Raw genomic sequence first — 19,853 nt, 5'->3', positions numbered from 1 at the left:
AAACTGAAACTCTGGACCCATTAGACAACAACTCTCCATTCCCTTTCCCTCAGCCCCTGGCAACCATTTTCTACTTTCTGTCTCTATGAATTTGACCATTCGAGATCTCATATAAGTGGAATCATGCAATATTTGTCTTTTAGTGACCGGCTTATTTCACGTAGCATACTGTTTTCAAGGTTCATCCATGTGGTAGTTTGGGTCAGAATTTCCCTCCTTTTTAAGGCTGAATAACATTCAACTGTATGTATATCCCACATTTTATTTATCCATTCATCTGTCCATGGACTCTTGGGTTGCTTCTACCTTTGGACTATTGTGAATAATATTGCTATGAACATTGGTGGACAAGTTCAAGTCCCTGCTTTCCATTCTTCGGGGGTATGTACCCAGAAGTAGAATTACCAGATCATATGGTAAATTCTAAGTTTAACTTTTTGAGGAACTGCCAAACTGCCCAATAGGTTTTTGCATAAAGCCGACAGAATGTGCCAGGAAGACTACCCTACCCGAACCCCTCCACCCACTCTCCCCCAGCACAGTGTAAGCACACACAGGTGTCCTGAGAGGTGGTGGAGCTCCTGTCTCTAGAAGCAGCGAGGGAGCTATTGCAGCCACATCAATCAGCACCTCTCCTGGAGTCCAGTGGCCAGGGGACAGACCTCACTCATTTGTGTTCTCTGAGACCATCCATCACTGGGATACAGTCATCTCTAGATAGGTCACATTGCCATCTGATTTGTTCTCCAAGCAGAAGCCCCCGCTCCGTGACTTTCTTTTTTCACCTCTTCCTGTGGTCTGAATTCCCTCACTCAGTTAATTAGCATGCCTGGCACTGTAGCTTAAGACTTTAATCAGCGTGGGATGGTTTCAATTAATCGTGTGGCTCTGCATCTGGAGTGGTTTGTGTTCCAGGGTCAGGAGAGGAGCCGGAGATGGGGGACGGGAGAGGCGGCTTTGTTTGGGGTAAGGTGTGGGTGGAGGATCTAGGTGTCTGGGGAGAGAGAATCACAGCGCCAAGGTGGCTCCGAATCCATCTGGCCACCTGCGCAGCTTACTAGCAAGGTGTGGAAGGTAAGCAGAGCCATTGGGGTAAAGAATTGCACCCAAATAAATGACGGGCTAAATCTAATTTTCAAAAGTGATTTAAAGTGTCAGGCTAATTTCTGATGCTTTCCAGAATTACGTGCGGGATGGGGAGTGAGGCAAAGCAATGATGTAGATTGGGAGATTTGGGGTCAGTCTGGGCGAGCGTGGCCATGCCAGAGAATACTGTCTGATGGTGGGACTTTGGAAATTTCCCTGGACCTGGTTTTCTTTGGGAAAGTCCTGGAAAGGTGAAGGGGTGGGTGGCACTCAGCTTTCAAGTGATGGTAAGCCTTCTACAGGGACTGTCAGAATCCTGGCGGTTTCCTGGTTTTAGCATCCATGCTTTGAAAAGAATGGAGAAAACCTAGATAAAGTTCAGAAGAGTAATAAAAAATGACTGAACGTGCAGATAGAAAGAGCCTATAAGAAAAGGTGAAAGGAAGTTGGGTAGCATAATAACTTCCCAGGACTTATGTCCCTGTCCAACAGGGATCCACCCTGATGAAAAGCAAAGAGAAGTACATAACTGTAGGTGGTAAAAGCCCTGAATAAGTCTAGGAAGCTGGGCCAAGATGAAGCAGTGAATGGTTCAGGGGCAGACATCCCAGTTCAAGGAGGAAATAATGTGATCAAGGTAATAAAGGAGAAAAGTTCTTCCAGGCGTTAAACTCCTGACCAAGTTCACGAGGCCTAGGAAGAGCAGTTTGGGGTGACGAGGGAGAGAGGTAAAGCAATGAAGAATCGGTATTAATGACAAAGATGACAATAATAGTTAACTGTCACTTGCAATGTGCTTGATCATTTACAAGGCAGTTTCAAACCTCTTGGGTCATCTGTGCTTTGGGAAACTCTGTGAATTAAGGGGGATTTTTATCTCCATGTTGAAAGATGAGAAAAAATGGGACTCAGAGACAATAGGATCTCATTGCCAGTAAATGGTGAAGTCAGAATTTGAACCCAGCTCTGCAGGCTCCTACGCTGTTTCCAAACAAATGAAAATGACTCTTGTTTAAAATCGAGAGACGAAGGACTTTACAATTCCAGGTATTGGCATTATTAAATGCCAGTTCCAAGATATTTTTAGAAATCTGAATGCAAAGGCTTTGGAGAAGATGAGGTTCAGCAAGCAGCTGGCCCTTTGTGTTGTACACCCCAGAACCCCATGGCACGGCCATCGGAGACAGATTATAGAACACGTCACTGGGAGAAACCAGGGAGGATATTAAGTTCAGACCAAGAAAATGCTTTTGATTGAACAAGCCATGATTTCCTCTTTAAGCCTGTGCAAAATATGGACTGCTAGACAAGCCGCCAGAACATATGAAAACATTATTATGTACGTATGTTACCAACTTTCATCATCTATGGCCCCTTTTATTACTTTTTTCAGCTCTAGGCATCAAGTTTTGAAAGATTTTCACCTACTAAACAAACTGTATTTGTTAAGCAATAATATATTTCCTATTTTTAGTATGGGAAATACATCACAGAGTATGCAAACAAACAGAAGATAGCAACAATCCAATTTTCATTAGGCTTTTGGAAATACTGAAAGTAACTGTGGACCTCGTTACCACTCATGAATTCCTAGGAGTCCAGCTACTTTGGGTTGGGCACCATTATTTATATGCTCACATGACCAGCGTGTCCATGCCCATTTAAGGGGTAGGGAAGGAAATTAAAGAGGCAACAGGAGGAGGGTCGGTTCCTGACTCTGTGTAGAGTCAGGGGGGGTAATTTGTAAGAGACTGATTGTCAGGATCAGTTACAAAAATGGGAAGGTTTTATGTAGGCAGAGCCAAGGCATGGCCCAGGCTGATTGCATGAGCAGTAATAAAAGGAAAGATAAAATTCCAAATGTGCAAAAAGACATCTGAGAATGTGGAGAAAGGGCCACCAAGGCCAAGGGCCAAGCTATAGGAACAGGAGCAGGAAGCTAAAAGGTACCTTGGAAGAAGTAAAAATACACGGTGGTCATTAAGATCGCTCGATGGGCACTTGAGAAAACAGAAAAGATATATAAAGGGAAGAAGAAAATTAAGGTGGAAAGGAAAAAGGAATCATGTGGGATTTGAAAATAATAATTAATTCTTAATTAATTCCAAAAGAGAGCTTCGAGACTAATTGAGCAGACTCTGGTGCCAGTTTGCCTGTGCATGAGTTACAAGTAGCCCCTGCCAAGTGGTACATAATTTTATGGAGGCAGACCACGAAGCAGCAGGGAAAACACGGCCTCTGCATTTGCTCATGAAGCACAGAGGCTCGGCCAGGTCAGCGTGATTTATACTTCTTCGTGTCTACTGTCTGATGGCAAGAAATTAAAAAGGACGACCACATCAAACTCTCTTAGCTCAAGCTGAAAGATTAGCTAAGAAGTCCTCCATTGAGATAAAAAGGTACCCCAAATGGAAAATGATTACAAAAAAAAAAAACCAAAACCTTTTGTGAAGAAGAAACTGGCAAAAGTGGAGAAGAAAGACCAAGGCTATAGGGAGAAAATTAACATTCCATTTGATCCTGAGTATCGTTATTAAGTACCTCCTATGTCTCAGGCCCTGAGAAATCATGTCGAAAGACATCAGGGCAAAGCTACGTTGGAGAACAAAGAAATTCAAAAGATCTTTAGGAGTATGCAGGAAATAGAAGCATTTGGGCTAAACAGAAATGTCATGTGGAACATTTCACATTAACAAGCTGCTGGTGAAAGCTAAGATAAAGTTTTGGGGTTGGAGAGGAAGCCTCTAGTCATGACAAGAGTGTGGATAGGAAGAGAAATAGCAACAGCTGCTCTTTGAAAGCACCAGAGTGAACAACTTTATGAGCCAGTTGGCCAACATTATGAGAAAGAGAGAGTGAGCAAGTGTCATCTACAAAGCGAGTGGATTACACCTTGTTAAAGAGAGAGAGAAGGGTCTTGGACTTGGGTTCAGTGCTCTCTGGAACCACAAAAAGGATGAAACCTGAAGGAGAAGTTCTGGGAAGGGGCAAAACACTTTAAGGCAAAAGAGAAACAAGAACGGAGAAAGAAGAAGCATTTGAGTTTATTACATTGATAAGAGATAAATATGTGATGAATGGCTCGTTTGTAGAGATATTTGGGCGTTCGGGTGGTGGGAAAATTTAAATGTACATGATATAAATATCTCTGATAACAATGTGATATGAATTCTGTGGAGTCTATTCCCAGGGACTTCTAAGAAAATAACAGTTGGTTGTCTCCCCACGATGCTTATGGGCCCCCTGCTCAAATATGATCCCTCCAGGTCCCTTTCGGTTCTGGGGCTCTAGGCCCCTTCCTGCTTCTACACGGTTTTAGGTGATACACCTGATAGGATGGCATGACTTCTTGGTGAACTACTGGGTGTTCTGCAAAATCTTGACCGCTGTCTCCCGTGTGGTCCTGTCCTAGCTCACCAGAGTCCCTGTGGAGTCCTGTGGTCAGTATCGGAGCTGCGGTGAGTGCCTTGGCTCAGGCGATCCCCACTGTGGCTGGTGTGTGCTCCACAACACGTGAGTACCGCTGGGCCGCTTCCTCCTGCCTCCCCCTCCCCCAGTAATTCTCTCCCTCCTCCTCTTCTTCTCTATCACCACTCTCCTACTGTTTGACCTCTCCCTTCTCTCCCTCTCTTCTCTTACTCTTCCTTCTATGTATCCTTTGTAAATCTTATCTCCCTTCTTTTGTTCTGACTTCACTTTAAATTGTCAACTTCCCATAAAAATCTATGGAAATGTCAGCATGGGAATGATGAAGGGTCAGGATATGGGAATCACCCTGGATCGTTACACACTGGAGGTCTGGAGGGAGATCTCTGGACATTTCTGGTTGCAATTTGACTGTAGACTGACATTCCAGGGCTAAACAGCAGGAAAAAGGCATTGGACTCCTTTCTTTTTTTTTTAATTTTTTTTTAATATGTATTTATTTATTTATCTGGCTGTTCTGGGTCTTAGTTGTGGCACATGGGATCCTGACCAGGGATCAAGCCCTGGGCCCCTGCATTGGGAGCACAGAGTCTTAGCCACTGGACCACCAGGGAAATCCCTGGACTCTTTTCTCCAGGCTCACATGGGCCACTAAATCACGTGTGTGATGTCTACTGTGCAGTTAGTGATTTAACAGCCACTTAACAGACTTCAGTATCCCCCCAGAATCTTCTGGTATTTGCGGGGTAAGTTCAAGTGCATAGCACCTAAGAACCCTCCTCTGCAGTCCTAACACTCATCTGGCTGTCAGAGCACCCTGGGCCCGGGGTCACTAGGCCAGTGTTTGAAAGCCTGGTCCAAGTGTTGGCCGATCCCGCCGTGTGGCTCTTCCTTGCTGGCTCCATTTTACTCTGTAGAAGTGGGAAGAAGGCAATGGTATACAGTGGAGACAAATGGGAGCCTGGTAAATGAACTGAGGGGTAGAAGTAGGGTACAGACAACTCCCCAGACGTGAGGGGAGAACAGAAAGCCTTTCTTAGGGGAGCCGAAGACCCTTGGCATCGCTGACTGGAGAAGCCAGCAGTAGTTGGGCCCCACCCACTCTGTGGAATTTGGTCCCAGCCAAGCTATGGCTGCGGGAACCCCAGTCTTCTAGTTAACACTTGAAACTTGACACGCTGTGAGTTGGACACAACTATTATAAACTAAAAAGAAGGACTTAAGTTTTCTTACTAAGAGCCTGAACTGTATGTGACCAATGGCATTTACCAGTCACTTCCTGCCTCACTCCACCCCAGGAGTGCCTCTGAAAGTTAGACATGCCCTCTTAAATTCTAACACAACCTCTCCAAGGGCCCAGGATGGGCACCCTCCCCTCTCTAGGTGACAGTCTCAGGCATAATGAGACCTAGAGTTCACTGAGGAAAGGTTTGAAATCCCTCGGATGTGCTGTGATGGGAAAAAACGGAGACCCATCAACCTACCCTGAAAAACAAGTAACTTAGAGATGACCAGAAACCGGGTACAGGAGTGTACCCAAAGCTGTGTATCGTAACAGAGAGCAGTGGCGCCTAAGACTGGCCGCCATACGAGAGGATGGGAGAGATTGCATTCAGAATCCAGATCAGCTCTGATCAACCCAGAAGAGTTGCCCAGATGATACTTTGCAAGGCAGAGGGGAAGTCGTTTTCTTTGTCCCACACAGTGCGGCCTCTCAGAAAGGGGCTGTGCTCCAGAGCCATTGCTTCCTTGGGGGCCTTAGGCCAGCTGGCTTTCAGCTTGGCTAAGGATGGCTCAGCTGCTCCCGGCCTGAGGCTCTCACACCTGGCATCATTTAAGGGCAATCAGAAAAGCTGGCCCCCCTCTGACCCTCTATGCCTGTGGGACCCAAAGGCTGGTCTCTGTGTCAGCTTTGATCCTGCCTGGTGATGTCGGCCAGACCCACATAGCACTGAGCCCTGTGAAGAACAGGGGCCCTGAGGCTCTGAGACGGCGGCAGGGGCGCTGCGGGTACGCCCACCTCCCCTCCCCAGAGCTGAGCTAAACAAGAACGACAGGAGGAGGTACCAGAGACTACTTCCTGCGCGGCCTCAGTTTCCCCTCAGTAACATAATACCTGCCTCCTGTCAAGCAGCAGAAAACAGGGGTGGGCTGGGGTCCAGGTGAAGTCTGGACAGTTCATAAAGGAAGCCGTCAGCCTGCACTGGGAAGCCAGCCTCTCTACTCTCAGCGTGGCCTAAAGAAAACAGTCATGGACGTGAGCTCTGGGCATCTGCCACCAAGTCCAAATTCCATATTCCCCGGCTGTGCAGCCACCTGAGCCAGCACCCCAGCTCCAAGGTGCTCTGCCAGCTCAAGGTGTGGTTCTCTGTGACCTCGAGCCTCCTGGTTGTGGGATGGGCCTGGTGCTGGGGGCTGTGCTGACGTAAAGCCCAACTCCCCCAGGAGGATTCAGCCCACGAGCGCCCTAGGCCAAGGCTGCCCGCCCACCGTGACGCTCTGTACATCCATCCTTCCTCCTTCCCTCCCTCCCGGAGTTAATGACCAGGAGAACCCCCTGGCCCACGAGGCCGGGTGAAGAAGAGTAGATCCCTGGATCTGCTAAGATGCTTGTTATCAGGATATAATGTTTAATTTCTATAGAGTGAGATAAACTGATGCTCAGTGCACAGTTTGGAAAGTTTTGATAAATGCAAAACCCAGGTAATCCACACCCCCATCAAGATATACAACATTTCTTCATCCAGAAAGTACTCTCATGCCCCTTCCTAATTCTTCCCAGTGGGCCTTTGTTTCCTTTTTTGCTTAAGTTCAAGGCAAAGCCAGACATTGCTTCTCCTAAATGTCCAGTTTGCACCCCTTTTCATTTGAAATAGATGCCAACAGGACTTCCATGGCTGAGACTGATGCATGAGGATGTGGGCCAAGCAGGAGGGAAGGGAGAGCCCGTGTGGGAAGGATGAGGGTGGGCCAGAGAGCCTGCAGATGCTCCCCCCTGGGGCACCTGAGTTTACTAGGAAGGGAGGGAGGTGAAAAGTGCAGGGGATTTCATCACTTTGGAGGAGCAGCATGCCCACACACACCCCCTGTGCCAGGCACTATGCTAGGCTCAGGGCATACAAGGGGCCTGCATTAGACCTTCTGCCCAGGAGCAAGTTCTTGGGAACCAGGCCTCTGGTCCAGGGATGGGGTGAGGGTTGCAGTCTGTGCTAGAATCAGCACGTTTGTCAGGTCCACGCCGCGGGCAAGACCCTGTGCTAAGTGCTACAGGGCCCAGCCAGCCCGCCCCAGGAAAACTGTGCAAAAGAGCCTCAGGAAGAGGGTTCCTTGTGGTGTCAAGATACATCCATTTTCTGTCACTTTTGCCAACTTTTCCCATGGTTGTAGGGAGTGAGAGGGTGGGGAATTCTGTGGGAAGAGAATGACAGCAGAAGCTGTGCGTGCGTGCGTGTGTGTGTGTGTGTGTGTGTGTGTGTGTGTGTGTGTGTGTGTGAGACGGAGGGAGGACAGAAACAGAGACAGAGGAACAGGAGGAGAGAGAGAGCGTGCATGCAGTTCAAGATGGGGTCCCAACCAACAGGTGGCTCAGGTGGCTGAAAGGGCTGTTTGTACCAGCAAGGGCATAGGTGGGTTGCAGACTGAACGGGCTTAAGAAATGCTCATGTAATTGAAACCCTCCCTCCCGTTACTCACCCTCAGTTGTCCTGAGCACAGGCTTGCCAAGCCAGTAGCGCGGAGGGCCACCCCTGTTGCCCTCTCCTGCAGCCCCGGGCCCCAGCCCACAGGCTTGCTGGTTTCTAATGGTAATGACAGCTTCAACAAACTGTTTATTTGTCCATCACCTTGAGCCTTTGTTTTCAGGGCCTCCACCCCATTGGGCCTGAGCCTATTCTGACTTGGGTGAAAGACAGGAAAGCCTGCAGTGCACCCACAGCCCTGAAGCCCAGCTTTCACCTGTCCTGGGCCTGGAAAGACCCCTCCAACCCCCAGGTCCCCATCCCCCTCTCCCTCTTCCCCTCCCGTGCCCAGGCCCAGAAGCCCATCAGTCTCAGCAGGTAACGGGATCCCCCACAGACCCAGTCCCATCGATCGGCCCAGACGTTGCCTTTCTACAGCAGGGTCCTCAGCTTCACTGCTGGGAGGCTCGTGTAACGCGGGACATTGACAGGCGAAAGATAAGCTCAGCTTTTATAAAGTCTTTCCCTCCCCCCTGGGACCCCTCCTCTTTGCAGATTTCTTCTCTTGGAAGGATGCCCTCCCTGGATGGCTTGGCATGGGTCACTGTTCAGGACTCACTTTATATAGTTTCTGCCAAGACAGAGAGAAGGAAAGGAAAGGAAAAATGCTGCTACCTAGACAGAAGGGATGGGTTCAAACTAAGAACCTGTCTGTGGACAGACCCAGTCTGGGCTCAGTTTCCTGCTATAAAACGGTAGTGAAGAGCCATCTTACAGCAACGCCTTGAAAATTAAGGGAGGGATGTGCAGGCAGCCCTCTGGGGGACTAGCTCTGACTTCAGTGGCTGTGTAAGCAGAGGCTATGGGTCAGACCCAGGACCTCCTCCGTGGTCCCTGTCCTGCTGCTGTCCTCCCCGGGACCGGAGGGCTGTGATGGGGTGGCTGGGAGAAACCCACCGCTGGGAAGTCTTCTTTCCCAGACAGTCTTCAGCAGCCATGGGCGTGGCTGTCCAGCGGCCACCTGGGAAAGGGCAGAGAGAGCAGTTTGTTCCACAGTCACACTAAACGTCCCCTTAATCAAGTCCAAACTGATTCCAAAATGCCAGTCCTTTTGTGCTGCTCTTAGCATATCCCATAGCCTGGTTTTATGTTTATTTTTATTTTTTAACCTGTATCCAAGGGCTACTGAATACTCACCCACTAAGTCAATGATCTCTCCTTGGGCTCTTTGCAGGATGTCTGCACAATCGTGAGGAATTGTTCAGATCCACTTCTGCCCAGCAAACTCTTTGCAGTCTATGCTGTGGCCTTCCCTGACTCTTTGCAAAAAATTTATCAGCCTCTGGTCCAGAGGAAAGAGTCCCAGACGAGATCCTAGTGTATTTCAATTTTTCTCACCCCAGCTCAAGAGATACAGAACCAATCCACAGGGGATTGGTTCCAGGACCCACAGCGGGTACCAAAATCCATGAACGTCAAATCCCGTAGTTGGCCCTCTGTATCTGTGGTTCCACATCGTAGAGTCACGGTACGGAAAGGCCTCACCTGGTCCGTGCCCTTCATATAAGAAACCCCTTACACACCATCTGCCTAGAAGGCTTCCCTTTACTATCCAGTCTGCCTTCCTCCAAGCTGCACATGCCACCTGCCCATTTCTGGGGGCATTCCTGAAGAGGGCAAGGGTAACGATGTCAGGAAACCCAGTCTCTTCCCTCGTCAGGGTTCCCAGATGTGGAGACAGTGATCAAAGAGCCCCTGTGATCTCCAGGTTAAATAAGGTCCCTCTTACCTTTTCTGTAAAGGGCATTTGGGGAGCCCTACCCCATTTTTTTCCAACCTCCTCATGTTCTAAACACAGATTTCCCAAATATTGCACTTCAAGCACAGGCCATGACCAACGTGAAGTGTTAAGGATGGGGGATCACCTACAGGGAGAAGCAAGGAGCCAGTTCTGATATCCGAGGCTGGTAGACCCACACTACCTGGAGGGCCTGGGGAGACGGACCAGCGGTGGTTTCCCCCGCCTCCACTCCGGTTTGGAGGTTCACCCAGGCCGGACTCACAGAGAGCCCCATTCCAAATTGAAATTTGCTTGCCCAGCCAGCATCACTGGGAGTTAATATTTCCATCATTGTATTTAGGAATTAATTTCTGGAGAACTTAAGCACCACCTCTTTCCCTCTCCCTCACCCACTTCCTTTCTCCATTCCTCTCCCTTCTAATTTTCCACTTGGCTGGGAATTCTCCAGCAGTGAAAGTTCAGGCTTAGGGGAGGCGGTGGTAGCTGCTTCTTTAGAGAAGATAATCTCATTGGAACCACTGACTTGAATAATAACCCCTCCAGGGGCCAGGGCCTTTGTCCCCATGGGCTTTTAGCACCTCTGAACTGGAGCTGGAGGACCAACTGCAGAGAAAGTGGGGGGAGGAGGGGAGGCAAGAAGAGCTTAGAGGGGCCAGACTCCAATTCTGGGGGCCCGGGCTGTGTCCAGGCCCGGGCTGTGTCCAGCAGGCCTGGAGCGTGCTTCCTGCTGGCCACCTGCAAGTCTGCGTTTCCTGGGGGTGGCAATGGTGCTGGCAGGGATGACTGTCTGGAAACTCAAAGCCGTATAGCATGCACTGTTTGAGTCCTGCCTGGAAAATGGATGAAGCAGGGTCTTCCGCCATGTCCAAGGTGTCCCCACAGTGGAATGCAAGGACATGCTTTCAGAAGTACCTGGAGCCCCTTTGAAGGAAACATCTAAGCCCCCCGACCCAGGGGTCATGAATTAACCCTTTGCACGTTTCCTAGCTCTTGCCTGGGCTAATGGAAAATCATAGTCCCAGAAGAGCAGGAGGCCATTACCCTGACTGACCCTTTAAGAACTCAGAAGGAATCCATTCTTCCCCTACATTTTCCTATCCCTTCTAAGGTCAATGGTCTGTGCTTTTGAACATTTGCAGCTTCTGCCCTCATGGGCCCTGAGGGATAGTAGAAATGTCAAAACATCCCTGACACTGACCTTAAACTTGACTTTCCACGAAGAGAGCTGAGTTCTCAATACCCTTTGACAGCTAGGAAGAAAGCAGAGCTACAGCCCAGACCACTCTTTTCCTCTTTGCTCCCTCCTGCCATCTGGGGCTCCCCCTCCGTCATTAAGAGGAAAAGTGCTGCAGCCATTGCTGTCTTTTCATCTTTGATTTGTCCCGTGGTCCAGTCTGGGAGGAGATCTGTGCTTCTGCATCAGCTGCAGTTTGGAGGGGTTGGATGGGAAAGCAGAGGAAGGATGGGGTAATACTAGGTTTTATTGAGGGCTTATTATGTATGAGCTATGCTCTGTTCTAAATGCTTTGCTTGCATCATCTTTTAACCCTCATGATAACCCTATTAGGTAGGTACTATTTTGTCCCCATTTTATAGATGAGAAAACTGAGGCAGCAAGAGGTTAAGTAATTTGCCCAAGATTACACAGTTAGATGGGATGTTTAAAATTGTAAGCCATGGGTGGCTTCCCTGGTAAGACCTAAATCTGCGGGAGATGATACCTGTTTAGTTGTGGGCTCTCGGGAGCCATGGAAAGATGCAGCCTCATGAACTCTGGGAGCAGCAAACCATGCAGATAGACCTTGTCTTGAGATCCCTCAACCAAGTTCCTTTGTACCTCCTGCAAGAGAGAAGGAGTTGCCTCTTTTCTATCTGGACTCTATTTGGTAACTTCAGGTGATGTTTGGGCTGAAAGCAGCTGCATTTTTCCTGTCTGCATAATTTAATCAAAGACATTTTTCAGATCTACTGAGTGCTCTTGGAAATAGGAACTTCAAAGTTGGGGAGTCAGTGAATAATTGAAGTCTGTACCAGCTCTCTGGGTCTGCTGTTAATGGGAGTAATAACACTATTAATAGTGATGTCAGTGCAGAAACCCTGGAAAAATCCATAACATTAGCTTAATGGCTGGAGGTAATGAAGTCCTCGCAGAGGAGCTAGCCTGGTAAATTAAGTTCCCAGACTTTTAGGCAGATGCCCTTGTTGGCATGGGTCTGCTAGAACAGCCTGGGGGTGCCTTGGAGACGACCACACTCACATCTGACCTTTCACCCTTGGGATGAGATTCCTAGACGGGTCCTGGAGAATTCACAAGTCTCAATAATATTCAAAGTGTTTCCAGTGGCAGGCAAAAACAGCGATTAGCATAGAGAAGAAGATTGAGAGGACATTTTTAAATTGCCTTAAGCACAGAAGGGGACATCAGGATGGCAAGGAAAATGGGTTTAGTCTAGAAGCTTCAGGGAGGTAGAGCACAGTGGGTGAGAATGGAGGCTCCAGAGTTCATCTGTGTTCATACAGGCTCCTTCTGATTAGCTGATGACCTTGAACAAGTGACTAACTGCTCTCTGTAGTTTCCTGATCTATAAGGTGGGGTTTAAAATGGTTACCTACCTCCCATCATCGCTGGGAGACTTCAGTGACATAAACTGTAAGCCCCTTATCACAGTGCCCAATAAGAGCTCAATGACTAGTAGCCATGATTATTTTCTTCAGAATTGTGTTTTACTTCTGATTACACATCCACTTTACTCCAAGGTCATCCTTTTTGTCCATATCTCCCCTTGCTTCCTTTAGTCCACGCCTTCAGTGATTTCTCAGCTAAATTCTCCTCTCAGACCCTCCACTATTAGGCCGTCCCTCCCACCGAGGCCAAGATGCAGCCTCATGAACTCCGGGAGCAGCAAACTATGCAGATAGACCTTGTCTTGAGATCCCTCAACGAAGTTCCTTTGTACCCACTGCAAGAGAGAAGGAGTTGCCTCTTTTCTCTCTGGACTCTGTTTGGTAACTCCAGGTGATGTGGATGACACACTTCCTTCCCCGTGGCTGGGAGGAGAGGCCCCCGCAGGTTTCCTCTGTGCCTGAGAGTCACCCCGAGAGCAGCTCAGGGTATCCAGGTGCCTCTGTCCCCTCACCTTTTACCCTACCCCTCACCCATCTGCTTCTTGAGACAGGTGTTCCCTTCCATATCCCTGGCTGTTCCCTTCCCTACTCAGCTCCTTGCCTGGTGCTGCCTCCTCTCCTGCAACAGCCCCTGACATCCTCCCTTCTCGGCAGAGTCTCTCCTCTTTAACCAAAAGAGATCAGCACTCAGGAGGGATTTCCCTGCAGTCCCATCTTACCTCAACATGTCCCTCTGAGGACCCTGCTTTCCCTCACCGCCATCCCACAGCAGAATCAGTAGCCCAGAGGTTCCAAATCATGGCCGCTCGGCGCAGCTCCACGTTCACCAGGCTTATCCAGCTTGGATTAAATACTGTTCCCTGAAAGTCAAATACCTCCGAGCAGTCAACTCCTACTGGAAGGCAGGGCAAGCCCTGGCCCCGGCTGAGAGCTTAAGTGCCTTCCCCTGTGTGTGATGCATGCATTTGGGTGACCACCCTGACTTTTATGTGCATCTTTCACAAGCCCCCATCAGTTACGACCGTAAGATCCCAGGTCACCTGGATGTGATCCACTGGTGACAAGGCACACTTTGAACAATAATAGGACACGGACACTAGGCTATAATAGCGAACCTTCTATAGCAGTGATGCTGGGCCGTGGAGCTGGGATTCGGATCCAGCGCAGCCTGGCTCCAGAGCGTGCTCTGAACTTCTACACTCTGCAACTTTGATCCCTCCTCCCCTCCCTCCTGCCCACCTACGTTTACCTTCTGTCTGCTGGGCAGGAGATAGGCAGGGGATTCCAAAGTAAGTCAGGCATAGTTTCTTCTTTGGAGAAGTTCACACTTGGTAGGAGAGGGCTGCGCTTAGCCTAATAATTGTCATATAGTCTAAGAAGTTCTAGATGCTGAGAAACACCAAAGTGCTCTTAACTTTGCCCGGGGTGGGAGTGGGTTGGTGGGAAGAGGGACCCACGGCAGATGCATTATAGTTGAACCATGTCTAGAGGAACAGGTAGAAGTTGGAATGGGGAAAAATGTGGCGAGAGGGCAGTGCAGACAGAGGAGCTGGCGTGCACAAAGACGAGGAAATCGGAAAGAGGAGATACGTGGAGAGAGCAGTCTTGGTTTGCAAAGGGAGGGGGGTGCTGAGGCTGAGTGGGGAGGGGGAATAGACAGGACTTCCAGCTCTTTCTGTGAATGAGGAGGCCCTGAGGGCACTCTGGGGTGACTGTCAGGGTTTTGCATGTGGCAACCAGTGATTGGAATTAACCTTCTTCTTCCAATTTGGGCTTGATGGGGGAGGACCAGGCTGGAGGAAGGAAACTAGAAGGTTAGTCCTGGGCATGCTCAGTTCGGACACGTCCTAGGAGCCGCTGGCCATGCCTGACCTCCACGCCGGCCCCTCACTGGACCAACGGTCTCCTCCTGAGTCCCTGATCAGTCGCCCTGTCCTTCCCAGGTGCACCCGGAAGGAGCGCTGTGAGCGGTCCAGAGAGCCCCGCAGGTTTGCCTCTGAGATGAAGCAGTGCGTCCGGCTGACCGTCCATCCCAGCAACATCTCCGTTTCGCAGTACAATGTCCTGGTAAGGCCGTGGGACCGGGATCTGGGGACGTCGGAAGAGCCCTCCCCCCGCCAAAAAGGGCCTCAGCCCAACACCCCTCAGGAGGGCTGGGCCTAGCTGGCCAGCAAGGCCGCTCCAGAGCAGGGCAGGGGTGTTAAACAATGTGTCCCTGGGGATGGAAGATGGGGACGTTTGCAGGACTATCGGGGAAGAGGCTTTATGCACAAGGGGTAGAAAGACGGGGAAAACTGACACCAAAAATGACAGGAAGAGTGACCAAGAGAGGGAGAGTGTTGGGAACACTGTCCTTGTCTTGGAGATGGGACAGATGTATGTGCAGAGGGAGAAAAGGGGGCGATGGCGCCCACGTTCTTGCTGGGCACCTGGTGGTTGGTGTTGCCATTTTCCAAAGTTGGGGATAACGGAGAGAAGCCTGACCAGCAGTTCCTCGGGGCCTCAGTCCTGCCCGTCTTTCCACCTACAAATCCCCTAAACGTTCTGTTTCCTGGGGCCAGATCCATTCAGATGCTTATTTCTTTTGTCTCTGTCTCTTACCATCCCACCACCTTCTCTGTCCTCTCCTGTCGTAAATTGGGTCTCTTCTTCTGTATGTCAATGTTGCCTCATGCTTGGCTTTCTTCTCTTTCTCTCTGATCTCTCTTGCTCTCCCTCTTTCTTCCTTTATTCCATACTCTCCTTTTCCCGTTTCTCTCTCCTCCTCTCTCTCCCTCTTTCTTCCTTTATTCCATACCCTCCTTTCCCCATTTCTCTCTCCTCCTCTCTCTCCCCCTACCTGGCTGTTCACAGCTGGTCCTGGAGACATACAATGTCCCAGAGCTGTCAGCTGGTGTCAACTGCACCTTCGAGGACCTGTCAGAGATGGATGGGCTGGTGGTAGGCAGTCAGATCCAGTGCTACTCCCCAGCAGCCAAGGAGGTGCCCCGGATCATCACGGAGAACGGTGAGTGGTCCCCAGAGGCAAAGCGGGGTGTCAAGTCCTTCCTCCTGCCGCCTGGATGATGAGAACTCAGGACAGACATGGGGGATTGAGGGAGCACACAGGAGGGGAGGGTCAGAGGAAGCGGTGTGCGTTGGTAGGGATGTCACAGGAAGAGGGGGATGGAGTGTCCCTCCGCTGCCTTTGGAATTGAGACCAGGTGAGCATCCAGGACTCACGCTCACCCTGGGTGAGGAGCAGTGCCAAGAGGGCGGGAGAGGGAAAGGCCAGCACGGTGGCAGAGTGTGCCAGTCAAGTTCAGAGGTCATGCTGGAGCATGAGGGGGCACGGGAGGAGGGATGGGGTGAAGGGGTCATCTGGTTCCTTACCCCCTGCCTGCACTGCTGGGTCTCTGACCCTGAACCATTGCCCCCCCCCCGCCTCCCCGGAGCTTCCTGTTGGTGGCCGGCTGCCACGAGAAGGACAAGGTAGACAGAGGCCCAGCGCTGGGAGGGACAGGCGGCCTGGGCAGCCTGATTCCATGTTGGCCCTCCCATTTGGGCTTGTCACATTTGTTCCGAGCTGATTGATTAATGAGCCTCTCCGGGAAGGCACAGAGCCAGGGGCCTGGGGTCCGGGCTGTGAATTAAACATGGGCCCCAGCTCCTCCCTGGTGCCGGCTGAGGATTCCAGGGATGCCTGCCCGAATGGAGCCCACCAGAGGAGGGGGTGTCAGCACAGGGTCTTTCCTTACAGAGATGGGGCGCGAGCTCGTGAGCGCTCACACACCTCCATGTAAAACCTCTGGCATAATTTGTGGCAGCGTTGCCAAGAGTCTACGTGTTTCTCCTGGTAGCTAATCAGTGTGTGTATTTGTAATTCTGTGAGGGCTGCATGGACATCATGTATGTGAATGCACATCTGAACACCTGTCAGAGTGTGTGTGTGTGTGTGTGTGTGTGTGTGTGTGTGTGTGTGTGTGTGTGTAGACAGGAAAGGACCTGGTGAGCAAATGAGAGGTGGGTGCCGGGAATACAGTGTGGAAGGAGAAATAGACAAGAACCACCCTCTGCAGCTGTTCTCGGGGTTGTCCTGGGACCAGGCCCGACTGAATCCGAATCCGGTTAGAGCTGAGCACACCCCCTGGAGAGTGGGCTCCCCTTTGCCAGAGTGCATTACTCTCAGTGGGACCCGACACGGGGCAGTGGCCGTCCCCCACCCCGCCTCCGCCTCACGGCTGGCTCCGCCCACAGGGGACCACCATGTCGTCCAGCTGCAGCTCAAGTCGAAGGAGACAGGCATGACCTTTGCCAGCACCAGCTTTGTCTTCTACAACTGCAGCGTCCACAACTCGTAAGTGCCCCTCCAGCCTCACTCAGCTCCCTGTATCTGGGGTCAAAGTTCATCCAAAGATAGAAGACCCCACCACTTTTCCCAAGGGCTTACCATCTAGAGGCCCTGTAAGGCAACCTCCTTCACCCCCAGAAGGACAGAGACTCCCTCCTCTGGCACCCACAGGGTTAATGGAAAGAGGCTAGAATGGGCAGAGTGATAACCTGTGGGCTGGGGAACTCCAAGTCCCTAGCCCGTACGTCTTCTCTGGCATAAGTCTGCTAACGTGATTCACTTTCCACCATCTGTGGAGGAGGGGGGTGCTTATGACCTGAAGAACAGAGCGGCCAGCACCCCAGGTGAGAAGAGGGGTCTGGGGAGGGAGGGAAGGCCCCACGTGTGTCCAGGCAGTGGTCCATCAAGTCACCTGAACGAACGCTCAGCTCTGCACAGTCCCCTGCAGGCTGGGTCGGGACTCAGGCTGCGACGGTCAGAGGCGGGCTTCGGCCTGGGGTGGGGTTCTAGCTCTGGCTCCGGCTCCAGCTCCGGCTCTGTTTGACTGAAGCCTCCACTTCCCGGGGGAAGCCACGGACGACAGAGGCTTGGGCTCTGGAGTCAGACCAGCTAGGAAAAGTAACCCTTCTGTGCCCCAGTATCCTCTGTAAATGAGGAAACAGTAGCCCTCCTCCTGGGGCGTCCCCCAAATATGTAACAGCTGACACGGCAAGGGCACGGTCCCATCGGCTGGGACGTCGCTGGTTGCTGCCCCTGCTTATCAGCCCTGCTCAGCCCACAGGATGGCTGCGAGGGCTAGAAGAGCGCTTACAAGGAGAGCGGTTAGAGCCATGTCTGGCCGACTGTTTAGGCACTGTACATTTTACTGTTACTATATTATTATTTCCTCTCCAAAATGATGGGCCTGGATAATATTGAGAAGGTACAAACCTGTTTTTCACCATAGAAACCTTTCTTCAACCAAAATTAGGTGTGAAAGCCCAATATACAAAATAGATGGAAGCAGGAGATGGTTGAGGGTCGGGAGGACCTGGAACCCCTCTGTCTAGGAAGCCCACACATCTCACACAGTCTCCAAAGAAGCTTCACGGAACCCCCAGGGTTCCATAGAGCACAGTTTGAAAGCCATAGAACCTGATCTCAAAAAGCTTTGCTTGCTTTAATATAATGTTCTGTTTTCTTCTCCATATAGGACAAGCTAGTTAACATAACCATAGATATTTGGGGCTCTAGGCTGGTGGGCTCTGTCTGGTTATGACAGCTGTGAGTCCAGAACTTGGCTCTCTTTGGCACCCCAAGTAAGAGGTAGCCAGTCCTCCCAGCCAAATTGCTTCGACATTGGAATTCTCTTCCTGCTTCTTCCCACAGAACTTGCCATGTCTTTACCACGTGGTGACCTAATCCCTCACTCCCCTTTTGCCCCTCTAAGAAAGTAGAATAGGTAGATGAAAGCATGTTTGAAGTTTCCATTCAGTCCATGATTTTAAGCATCCTATATGCAAAACAGTGTGTTACTCATTAGACAAGGAGGATCCAAAATTAATAAGATGCAAAGACTCGATCTCTACCCCCCAAGAATCATGGCCTAGTGGACCAGTGGATGAACAGGACAATGAATAAGTAAAATATGATACAACAAGACCAGTACCGTTCCAGAGACAGAAACAAAAGGATGAATAGCATGAGGGCCCCAATGAGACCAACTCTCCGTTGGTCAAAGAAGGAAGAGGAGATGATGAGGTAGAGGAAATGGTACTCCAGGTAGAAGGACAGCATGGGGAGAGCATGGCCTGTTCTTGGCTAAATCACCAGACACATGTGGGGACAGTGGATCTAGACACCACAGAGGCCTTGGCCTGCCTGGCAAGACATTTGGGTTCGACCCTTTGGGAGAAGGGAACCATGTTGGGTTTTAAACAGGAAGTAGCTTTTATAAAGTTGCCTGTGTTTCCTGGGAATGGTGAGTAGAGGTGGGGTTGCCAACTCTGCCCATCACACTGAGGGGGTAGCCTCAGGACCTTCCTCTGCAAAGGTGGGTCCTTGTCAGCAGAGACCCTGGAGTCAATTTGAATTGAAAGTCAATTTCACTGTTGGTCCTAACTCTTATGGTTCTCTGGATGAGCCCCTCTATTCCAGACCTCATTGTTTCCCAATTCAGCAAAAGAGGGCGCCATCCTAGAAACATGGAGGGTGGTTGATGAGGCTCTTGGGGGATCGGGCTTGTCAGCTACCTGAGTGAGGGCGGAGGCCAGAGACTCTTGGCTTCCTGAGGACTTGGAGAGAAAAGGGATGGATTTTTACAAGGTCTCCTCTTCCTGAGCGCTTGAAGGTGGTTTCTCCTACTATGAAAACATGTTTTGCTAGGCCCTAGAGTCTTAGGCTTTCTGCTTTTGGTTCATGCAGGTTCTATGACGTGTGCCTCTCCCTCCTCTGTGCCCAGGTGCCTGTCCTGCGTGGAGAGCCCATACCGCTGCCACTGGTGTAAATACCGGCATGTCTGCACCCATGACCCCAAGACTTGCTCCTTCCAGGAAGGCCGGGTGAGGCTGCCTGAGGTAGGTCCCGCAGCCAGAGCCGTGAGCGCTGCTTGCTGTGAGCGTGGGACACGCGGGTGGGTCTTCCCTTAAGAAGAGAAAACAAAGGCAAATCCCGCAGGACCACCCACTTGCTCCCCAACCCCGACTCCTAAGGGACCACTTCACGAAAGCAGTAAACAAGCAAAGCTCTGAGCTCTGGGTCAGTCCTGGGGGTTCGGTTACCAGACAGAGGTGCATTCCAGGTCACTCCATCCAGCAGGACCCTCTACATACCAGGTGAGTTCCAGAACAATCCCAGAGAGGTGTGTGTGTGTGTGTGTCCTAGAAATAATTGTAAGTACACAGCAGGACTGTACAGACTGCTCAGCGGT

At 50.5% G+C, this 19,853-nt stretch overlaps 1 protein-coding gene across 7 annotated transcripts in view; it reads left to right on the top strand.

Moving 5' to 3' along the window:
* PLXNA4 (plexin A4) overlaps window positions 1–19,853 on the top strand; it is a 596,073-nt gene that overhangs the window by 487,694 nt on the left and 88,526 nt on the right. For all 7 annotated transcript variants that reach the window (XM_082472852.1, XM_082472851.1, XM_082472850.1 and 4 more), the window contains 5 exons: window positions 4,499–4,599; window positions 14,559–14,682; window positions 15,469–15,622; window positions 16,852–16,951; window positions 19,386–19,500. In XM_082472852.1, the coding sequence (XP_082328978.1) occupies window positions 4,499–4,599; window positions 14,559–14,682; window positions 15,469–15,622; window positions 16,852–16,951; window positions 19,386–19,500 (594 nt within the window). The remainder of the gene's footprint in view (window positions 1–4,498; window positions 4,600–14,558; window positions 14,683–15,468; window positions 15,623–16,851; window positions 16,952–19,385; window positions 19,501–19,853) is intronic.

Source organism: Balaenoptera physalus, assembly GCF_965194825.1.
Source record: "Balaenoptera physalus genome assembly, chromosome: 8".
Taxonomy (NCBI): domain Eukaryota; kingdom Metazoa; phylum Chordata; class Mammalia; order Artiodactyla; family Balaenopteridae; genus Balaenoptera; species Balaenoptera physalus.
This window is presented reverse-complemented; position numbering and strand designations above follow the sequence as displayed.